Source organism: Mya arenaria, chromosome 4 (assembly GCF_026914265.1).
Source record: "Mya arenaria isolate MELC-2E11 chromosome 4, ASM2691426v1".
Classification (NCBI taxonomy): Eukaryota; Metazoa; Mollusca; class Bivalvia; order Myida; family Myidae; genus Mya; species Mya arenaria.
The window spans coordinates 6172786-6183717 of NC_069125.1; the positions used below are offsets into that span (position 1 = coordinate 6172786).

The following is a 10932-nucleotide window of genomic DNA, read 5'->3' on the forward strand; positions in this document are numbered from 1 at the left end:
AAGTGCGTAATAAATTGCACCCAGTGAACACCAAAAGTAAATATTTCACTCGTATCTACTACACTTGTGAATTATAACCTTTGGTGCTCACTCATATTGCGATCTTGTTTTTGAAAGCATTGTTATTCCATCTTAGACTATTGGCTACTTCCATCTTTGTAGCCTACTTGATCTACTTTTTTTACATTTTCTTCGAACTCTGTACTCGTACACTGGATGAGGTAACTTAATCGAGTACATAATGGTTACGTTCAACCAATTTTATTTTTCTTATTCGAAAAACTTTTTTAACGTTTGTCAACTTTAGTCCACAAGTGTAACTTTCTTCATATGTATGGTGTTAGGGGTCATGAAACACTACGAATGGCTGTTTTTTTTCGCGCGCAAATTAGTCGATTGACTAGCATATATAGGAAATATATTTAGTAGCCTCTAACCTATGTTTTACAGTTGAATATTCCGACTCGTTTCTAACTCAAACTGCATGAAAGCCATGCCTTAGTGCTTGTAGTAAAATGTACATGAACATATAAGTCATTCCTACCGTTGAAGACAAATAGTTAGCTGTTTTGAAATAATTAATTGTATGTTGACCGTGAACTTATTAACGAAGTTCACCTTTTAAGTGCATACAACAGACTTAAACGAAAACAAAATCGCATTTAATAGACTTAAAACCCTCATGTGACCATAAATAAAATTTGTTATCTTTCTGACCTATTTATCTCTTATCTTCGGGCTTATTATGTTATTATTTACTCTCAAAACATTCATCTAAAATGGCGTCGAAGGTTGGAATATTGGTCCTGTTATATGCAATCGGAGGTAATTTTAATTTCTTACTCATGTTTATGGGATTCATTTTGAATGTGCCCGTCGCATCATTTTATTATTTTCACCAAAATAAATCGTTTGATACAGACTTCGAAAATTAAAAGAAAGCCGCTCAAATATCATAACTCCTATGCAAAAAAAGAATCGAACAGAAGGTTTAAATCGAATTAATACTTTTAGGGCGAATTGTTCAGAACTTCGTTAAAGTGACACAACGTTGTTAACAGCAATTTTGTTAACTTTAAAACGTTGAAATTTTGTAACATCCTCGTATAGATGAAACATGTACATCTGAAACAGGTGTCTCGAATCTTGTTAGAATTTATTCAATTCACAAGTGTGTCAATTTTAGTAACTGATAAATAAAGATTTAAAAGTTAACAGCGGTGACGTTAAAACGTCGTCCATAACTGTTTAACAAACTTCATTAGAGGTCAAAAGTCAATGACAAACCATTTAACATGTACAAGTGTTGCGAAAACATACTGGTTGTCTTATTTTGAAATCGACGCCATACGGATATATGCGAATATGAATCAATAAAGACAGTATAAGTTTAATTTATAATAGTTGATTTCTTTGAGTGACAATTTGTAAGAACATCTTTCAAACGAGTTGGTGGCTCTCAAAAGAGCCGTTTTGCTTGTGACGTGGTGGACGAATCGTCAGCAATCGGTGGATCCAAGCGTCCCATGGCAGGAGCCGGAAGGAGGAAACGTCCGGCATCTTAGCAGAGGTCAATTGAAGAAGGGCTCAATGGGCAGGCATCAAATGCGGTCGCCACCGGAAACGGATACGATTTCAACGGTCTCGTTAAAGAGTTCCTGTCGCAGCTCCGCGACGCGCTCCGCCATGTTGAATGCGTAATCGTAATACATGTTTCGGACGCCCTCGATGCTGGCCAGCCGGAGACGCAGGGGATAGCGGAAGACGCGATGATTTTCGTTCTTGGCCCGCTTGTAGCGCTTCTGTGTGTCCTCCAACCGGATGTTCAAGAGGACGATCTGGTCGCAGGCGCGCTGGAACCGCCCCTCGGCCGCCGTCAGCATGGCTAACTTGTCCATCGACTTAGGAGAAGAATCCATGGTTTAGAGTTTGAAGAATATTCAGAAATGGTAATGAACAATATTTAAAAGTCATCTTTATATATACTCCGATCAAGATGTGACACCTACCCTTGTTAGATGCCATGTTTTGACAAGCGGCTTTGGAATGCGATATGACACCTTAATAATTAACACGTGCTGTTATAACAACACTGACACGCGATAATTAATCGCTCACGATCTGTGTAAATACACGAATCCTGCAGACTTTTTTGGCATTTATATTATTATTAGTAGTAGAAGTAATCTAAGAATTTATATTATTTGTAGTATTATTTCTAACGACAACAACTGAATATATTTTATTTATTTTTTTAAATACAAAAATGTTAATGTTGGTAGCGGCAAATATATATATATATATATATATATATATATATATATATATATATATATATATATATATATATATCGCTGGTAATTCTCAGTCTTCCAAGTTGTTTAAAAGCTGATTAAATAGTTTGTTATTAAAGATAGAACTTCAAGCAATTTTAAATCCATTCCCTTATTTTGACAATAAGTCAGTTTTTCCCTAAAAAAATGCGTTTTTAAGTTTAACTATTTCTACTAAAAATTGTGTGAGGATTTAAGGAGTTATTTGAAAGCTAACACTCTAACATCCCTATCAAGTTTTAATATATTATATCTATTCTTAAGAGTAAAATGAGTACATGCAAACTGATGACAAGATACAAATATGGTATGGAACGTGAACTCTTGTAAGAAATCAATAATAAATGTTGTTTTTTGTAAAATAAAGTATTTTTCAACAAATGGAACGTTTAACTTTAAAAACAGCACCAAATATGTTTCTCCTTTATTTAAAAGAATTTACTTACTAAATATAGTCTTATGTTTCATATTTTAATGACTATTTTTTGAAAATTTTGACAAAACTTGTCACCAAAATTACGTAAAAATTGTGCAAACTGATTTATAAAACTGTAATTAATCAGTTAGTCTAAGAGAATAATTATGCTAGTTAGATATCTCTAGATTACATCACGTTCAAATGTCGGACACCAGATAAGGTACAGTAATATATGGTATTATGTCATATTTTAGGGTTTAATTTTTGCCTGATTTTTTTTATAATTTAATATCAATGGCTCAAGACCTATTTTATCTTACTTTTCAATACAAATGGGTGAACTTATGCATGCCGAACTTAATTGCTATTAATATTAGTCTGTCATAATTTACGCGACAAAGGTCATAGCCTAGGGGCCATAATTGATAAGATTTACAAGGGGTCATAATAAAAACAATATTCAACAGAAATCTGCCACCAAATGTCATGCTTGGCTTATCAGAATACCCCATCTAGTGCCTGTTATTAATTAATTACTGCAATAAATATATGAAATACGGCAATTTTATGGGATGAATTAATTTATATTGTTTGTTCGGTATGCAATAATTGGACGAAATAATTCGTTATGACAGCCCTGGTATTCAATATTGATCTAAGATTGATGTAATATTCGATTTGATGAATATCAAACTAGCTTTGTCTTATTAAAGTGACATTTAAATGTTTTGTATCGAAATAAGTAATTAATATCACTCCTTGATTTTACATGTTAGAAAACTTAAACGAATATCTTACGATTGAGGGTCCCATATAATAGTGTTTGTTAAAACTGATAAATTCCACATGATGTAACTTCTTCACAGCAATGTTATTTTTTTCTTATAACTCTATACATTTAAAAAGCTAACTAAAATTAATACACACACACGCACGCGTAACGAATGTTCGATATAACCGAAATATAAAACATCTCTTACTTAACACAATGCATTCGAAAAACAATACGACATAACCGAGTGTAGGATGATATCCCCCCCGGATGATTGCCCCCCCCCCATCCCCGACATTAACCCCTAGGACCATATCCCCCCCCGGATGATAGCCCTCCTAGACAATAGCCCCTCCCCCCCCAGACAATAGCCCCCCCCCCCCCCTGCATATATACAAATGACTTTACATATAAAACATCTTCAAAAGAAATAAAACATATAATGTCATTATCGCATTAAGGATTATCACCCTATTAGATAATTAAAGGTCAATGCAAATGATAATTAAAGGTGAGAACTTACTGATCAAAGATTATTAAATAAGTGCTTAGTCAACAATTAACAGAGAAAACAATTAACTTTTAAAATAATAAATGTTTCATTGTAAAATCACATGCTTTTTCCGTTTATTTTTTCACTATTCATGATTTTTTTTTCATTGATTTATGCCTTTGGGTTGTTTCATTTTATAATAAAAATCATTGTTTTGCAAATTTGCTTAAATAAACTGGTTATAATATGCATTTTAATATTGGGGGGGGGGTATCGTCCGTTTTTTCACTAAGATGAGGGGGGGGGGGCTATCTTCCGGGAGGGCTATGGTCCTAGGGGCTAATGTCTGGGGGGGGGGGGGGGGAATCATCTGGGGGGGGGATATTATCCGTACCTCGACATAACCAGAACATAGGGAAAACAGAGTATCGACTGTATATCATAATGTGCAGACTTTAATGAAGTGAGCACCAGGAAATCAGTTAATGGGGCTCCTTTCCGCATTCGGGTCAATTATACGAGTGTTTTAAACGAGTGATCACTGGGTGATGACCTATATGTGGTGGTAGGTTGGTGTTTTCTTTACCACACTTACTATAGGTGGTACTCCAACAAATGTAGTCTAGTAGGTACTTGCACCAGCCACATAACGGATCCCGTACCGATTTGGCGAGTTTTACCAGAGTAATTACTCGAACATATACACGTGCACATTATATTCGTTTTTAATGTGACATGGCTTTGGGCCTGCCCAAGGCCAAGACCTGAACTCAGGGACGTAGCTAAAGCCAATTTGATGTGAAGTAGGGGGTCCTGGAACATGCCCCCGCCATGATTTGTTTTAAAGCTTAGATAGTTAACGGTGCATTTTGGCGTATATCCAGACGGAAAATAAGCTTTAAAATCGAAAACTTTCGCATAGTTTAACCAAATCAAATTTAATTTGTCTATTACATCACTGAATCGTTGTATATTCATTGATCTTTAAATAAATGAATGTACATTTGTTTCAACGTTCGAATCAAATAATGAGGTGTTACAGTAGTTGACATGTCTCGGTCTAAAATAACGTATCTAAAACTTGATTTTTTCAAGGGGGAATCTGAACACAACCTTCTCGACTAAAAAAAGAGAGTGCTACCCAGACCTTTTGGCCTAGCGGAAACAGTGTGTGTATACCAAGTGATAAATTGCGTCATATATGCTACGTCGGAAGGCAATATTTTGCTTAACATAATGACTAAAAATAAAGATAATTTTTCTTTTACAACACAATTTTAAGTAAAACAAAGGGCATTCTTTGCCGATTAAAGAGCCCCGCCTTGGTTTTATTGCCGAAGTTTGATAATGCGATTAGTTTTATCGAACACTTCGACAAACCTGTTTTCCAAATAATGTTTTGACAATCCTCCGTCAGACGGCCGTATGGGCCCTATTGTGAAAAGGGTTGTCGAAGTGATTTATGAAACTAAACTCTCAATCAAACTCTGGTAAACGACCAAAGGCGGGACCCCGTAAATAGCGTAGATTGCGCTATGCTTCATTTAAAATGGCGAAGATATAGTGAAGTTATCTTTGTTTAAAGTCTTGATTCGAAGCAAAATATTGCCTTCAGGCGTAGCTTTTATGACGCAATTTATCACGTGTTATACACACACTGGGAAACTACGCCGCTTTTACTGAAGTAGAAAAAAACAACTGATTAAAATGATTTGATAAGGCCTTTGATCAATCCTACTCCCAGATTTGGCGCAAATCTCTACTCTCTAGAATGTTTCAATGATTTACTTTTTATTGTTGTTGTGTTGTTTTTTTCTGCAAAGTTTGTGTCTGCCACCCAAGGAGGCGTTTCCTGGACTGTGATCACATGACCGCGTGCGCTGACGTATACGCACCTGTCTGTGGATCAGACGGAAACACTTACAGCAGTGAGTGCTCGATCGGAGCGGAAAACCAGAAACGCATGTGCTGGTAATAAATGTTCACACTCTTTAACACTTCTGATTCAAGTGCTATTTACCGTTGTTGATGGCATCCCCCCTCTGCACCCGTATTACGAATGCGTAGCCTCCAACGAACGCTTCCGCTAAAAGGAATAGATACTTCCTTGAGCTAACCGTTAGAAACGTTGCATTCTCTTTAATGAATTTAAGCTTTATTTTTAACGGTTGCTTTTTCTCATAATGATATTCTTTTACAAATATATCTGCAATAATAAAATATTCTATGCGGTTTGATATCCTTATAAAAAAAAACAAAGATATGTTGAACCTGGGACTATCATATACCCAGGTTTAACAGCTTCATTTGCTCTATATTTTGTTTTTCGCGTTGCACTTCATTTAAATTGATTGGTATTCATGATTCATGGTGTAATTCTTATCATGCATTGGCTTCACAGAGCGTATGTTTGTATGTATATGTCTTGCTGACTGAAAATAAAACTTCTCTTCTCCTGTTCCATCATCTCCATATAGGTACGGCCATTACAACATGGTGGCCAAGATGCACGATGGTGCCTGCGACCCCACTACCGCAGCACCTTAAACTATGAGGCACGAATATACCGCTTGTATTGTATTGTGATGTCTATGGAAATGTTTGTATACAATACTGCAACTATATAAGCTGTTGACATTTTTTACCCCCTCTCCCCCCACCCACCCCCAATTTGACGAATACATGCCCCTTAACGTTTCGAGATCAGTTGGTCCGGGGGTGAATGTCACGCTTAACAGTCTTATAAAACTGTATCCCAACTATAACTCGAGAAATGTTTTACTTGGAAGCTGATGCTTGTGATGCAGTGGTATGTTGCCATTGATAAGTAGATGGCCCCTATTATTTTTGGGATCAGTAAGTCAAAGATCAAGATCATCGTCAACAACCATATTTGATTTTTAAGCACCATAACTTGGATAACGATATGATCGAGAGCCATGAAACGTCATCAGTAAGCTCCTGACCAGGATATGCCCCCAATTGTTTTTCAGCTCAGTAGGTCAAAGGTCTAGGGCAAGGTCAACTATTTTTGTCTAGGGAAAACTTTGTCCGCAATATAACTTAAAAATGGTTTGCCCAAGGTCTATGATTTTTCACAAGTAGGTTGATCTTGACCTTCATGACCCCTATTTGGAACAGTCGATCAAAGGTTACGATCACAGGCAACAGTCTCGTTAAATTTGTGATCACAATTCAAAGTTTGAAAGGTTTGTTTTCACTTTGATTAATAACAAGTATAGTAATTAACAGTCAATGCATTTTTTCTTAAAACACCTTTATTTGATCTTTCACATGTTTCTGACAAACGTTCAATTTAATCGTAGCCTTAAAGTGCTGGATTACAGCATGGGCATCGGAAACATCGGAGTTCACTGAACCTGTATTCTAGTAAACAACGTTTACACCTGCCCAAAAGCAGATCGAATTGATTAATGGTATTCACATTTGAATTTGAAACTGAGGCATTCAATTCGGGAGATTTTATGCCTTCTGAATGCCCAAAGGTCAAAGCTGGCATTTGTGTGAAACAAAATGATCAGTTGGTCGTCGGATTAACCGCACCTCTTTTTCCAAAGTGCAAAAGAAATATGTCATTTCTATTTTGCGCCCGCACCTAGAATTTGGCGAAGGCTTTTTTCATAGCATTGAAGTTTACACAATATATGTTTTCAATTTTCTGATCAAAATTATAAATGTATATGGTTGTGAAAAACATATAAGCTTGTTTTCAAAATGTAAATCTTCAAATGAACCGGCATTTTTGTTTTCAACCCTGTTCAGTTTAGCCACAAACTCAATACTCACAACATAAAATGCCTATACAACGAGTAGTAACAAGTGTCGTCTGCCTCTTTACCACCAAAATGATAGTTCGAGAAAGTGCGGACTATATAAATTGCAAGCTATGTTTCCAATAACCGAGCTAGATTTGACAAAGCAAGAAACAATCATAACGCAATATCTATTTTAATCATTTAATTTGTTGAACTTAGATAAAGATAATATTAATGTAGTATCCCTGCGCCCAAAAATGAATGAACATCGAAACGTAAACAAAGAGTTACTATCCACTCAAAGCGCATCATTCCATCACGTGACACAATGATCTCATCCCCTGCGCACAGCCCCCCCCCCCCCCCGCTTAAAACATCACGTGATAGCACGTAAAGTTTGATTAGTATATATTTCATTTTCTTGGTTGGGAATTTGCACAAGCATTCACCCTTTTTATATTTTCATTTTCTATTATTAAACCCCACACATTTACGGAGAGGAAGGCTTCGTGGAGTGTGTTTATATACTGTTTCAATAATTCAACAGCCATTGCATATTATCTATCTATCGTTCCTCCCGTGTCAGAATCCATTTTTTATGTAAATAATGTATAAATCATTTTAAAATACTATTTAAAATTTTAACAGTGGCCCTGAAAAAAATCGTTTTCAATTTAATAATTAGTATAGTCTATGTTTATGCCAACATCTAATTACCAACCGGAAACAGTTTAAGTGTATCTTTTAAATTCACCCTGGATGATCAACCAATTTCTAATTTATTTCTCTAGTTAATAAATCCTTAGCAAGCCTAACTCATAGTGTAACACCATAGGATGGATTATGCTGGGATTGGTTACATTCTCCATCCTGGTTTGCCTGGTTACATAACGACATTAACTTTATTTTCAATAAAATATTAATTTGTCATTTACCATTATGCTTCAATAAACAGGGGCGGCCCCTGTGGTTGTTTTACACGGGGACTCTTAGATTCACTCAGCTACATATCAGCACCTTAAAAATACACACGTGATTGTAAATCATAATGGTGAAAACCCGTATAAAACCATGTTCATGCAGCGCTATCAGCGCTTTGATTCCTCATCCTCGGCGGTAATGGAAGCCAAGAATCTGGGAATATCAACAAAAACGAATCGGGAAAAAAACTTTGAAAATTCGTATTTGTCAAACTGTCTGAATTCTGCAGATGATACATACTATCCTGAAACCGAAACTGAAACCAGGTTGATTAAGACCATTTGGTAAAGCAGTTAATGTTGTTGTTAATTACAATCATTCGTTTCGGACATGTCGATTTATCGAATATCATTTCGCGGCTCGAGTTTTCCTTACTATCAGGAGATCATATTCCATTTCTTTTCATGAGGCAAATCTAGAAAAGAAATTCTAGGCACTCTTAAAGAAGAAAGTGTGATCGTGCTAAGCAGTTTCATAATCTTTTCTGCTTCTCGGACATCAACAAGACAAGAAATTAAATGGGAAAAAAATAACAATCATGGCAAAAATAAAGATTTTTTTGTAATCGAGAAATTGGAGCGGAGAAAGTACATGAGGTTTGACCATGATTCAATCTCTGGAAACAATTATCAGATTTGCTGTCCAGAGAACCTGCCCAGTGTTTGATAGCTGACCTTTTGTGCCCTATTATTGACCCCTGAAGTAAAATGCTGTGTAATCAACATCGCCTTTTTACTTCTCAATTTACAAGTGTTACATGTTGGAGAAAAATATTATTTGGTGGTGTAATAATGTTGAATTGTTCAGTTTATGCCCGTGTCCTTGGTCTTTCACATAGGATGATGGTGCACAAACATCTATCTTTTCCTAATACCAACTTCTCAGTGTATTACAATGTAAAACTATAATAAATGTGGTGTGACATTCTGTTTACAAGAAAACAGTACAATTAGTTTATTGTTCTCTCAATTTAACCGCATCGTTCATGTGAAACTACTGCTATGGTAATTTGATTGCACGCTGTACCCGTATAAATAATGACAATATGCGTACAAAACCTGCATACAGAGTAAATTGTGTTTTGCATCAAATATGTGAAGGTAATTAATGTCTTTTTGCGTTTTTGTTTTATCATACTCGCCTTTTGCCACTTCGTCATATCTTTAAAATGGAACAAAAGTATTTCATTAATTTTGCGCTCGATCTCCCGGATTTTTTTACGTAGATCACAATTAATTAAGTCTGACCTTAGTCTTATATTTGTAAAGACGTGTGTTGCCTTATACAAGACATTAGGAGGGATTACCCTAAATATAATCATAAATTATGAATTTGAAAGAAATAAATTTGAACAAGACAGATATTCCATGTAGTTGTATCTGGTTCGCCGTTTCTTCATGGACACCGATATTTATCATCCTTTTATCGGTTTTATCATGCATGATGATTATATACTGGCTTTGCATTGGAGACCGGTTTATCCTTAGATAATTTCATTTGTTTTCGCTTGCCTTTCCACGTTACAAATGCTATGCTTGGAAGAATACATGTATGCCGTAAGGTATAAATGATACTTTACACAATGAATTTCGAATGTAGACTTTAAAGCAATCACACTTATACCTACATTTATTTTAGCATGCTTAAACTTCCACGAGGAAACTATATACATAAATATATTTGGTCCTGCCACCTCGTATGAAAACTAACCTTTTTGAGAAATAGTTTATTACACGAGTGTTTGGTATATTGTTTTAAGGTCCCATTAAATCCCATTATTTTCAAAGTCAAAAGTAAAACAATCATTTCAAATGAAAAAAAAAACTGTTTGAATAATGTCACGTGATTTTGATTATCAGCACATGACATGTGATCTTTAAAGGGTTTTTGTACATTTGCCGTATACAATTTGGCCTGCCATGCTGAAAGTTTTTGTGGATATTAGCTAGTAGTTAGAGAATGTATATAAACATTTTTTTATCGACTTGGTTTACATTCTCAGTATATTTCATTAACGTTCATTTACAATCTATTGGTCTGTTATTTTTAAGCATGTGCATTTTGTTATCGAAAGCACTGTTATGACAGTGTTATAATAATCTTGCCATTTAAATTATTCATAACTTTAGCTAAATGAAGCATCGATATTGAGGAAACTT

At 35.4% G+C, this 10932-nt stretch overlaps 1 protein-coding gene across 1 annotated transcript; it reads left to right on the forward strand.

Moving 5' to 3' along the window:
* Window positions 1-644: 644 nt before the first annotated feature.
* On the forward strand, window positions 645-6611 carry LOC128230029 (ovoinhibitor-like). Its single transcript, XM_052942010.1, has 3 exons — window positions 645-825; window positions 5840-5987; window positions 6494-6611. Exons 1-3 carry the CDS (start codon window positions 780-782, stop codon window positions 6561-6563), a joined length of 264 nt encoding a protein of 87 aa, XP_052797970.1. The 5' UTR covers window positions 645-779; the 3' UTR covers window positions 6564-6611.
* Window positions 6612-10932: the final 4321 nt, after the last annotated feature.

Bases quoted from the DNA above. Each gene is read 5' to 3' on its own strand.
- LOC128230029 (XM_052942010.1), top strand. From the start codon at position 780: ATGGCGTCGAAGGTTGGAATATTGGTCCTGTTATATGCAATCGGAG. The intron at 826-5,839 runs GTAATTTTAATT...TTTTCTGCAAAG, and splicing joins CCTGTTATATGCAATCGGAG to TTTGTGTCTGCCACCCAAGG. The intron at 5,988-6,493 runs GTAATAAATGTT...ATCTCCATATAG, and splicing joins AACCAGAAACGCATGTGCTG to GTACGGCCATTACAACATGG.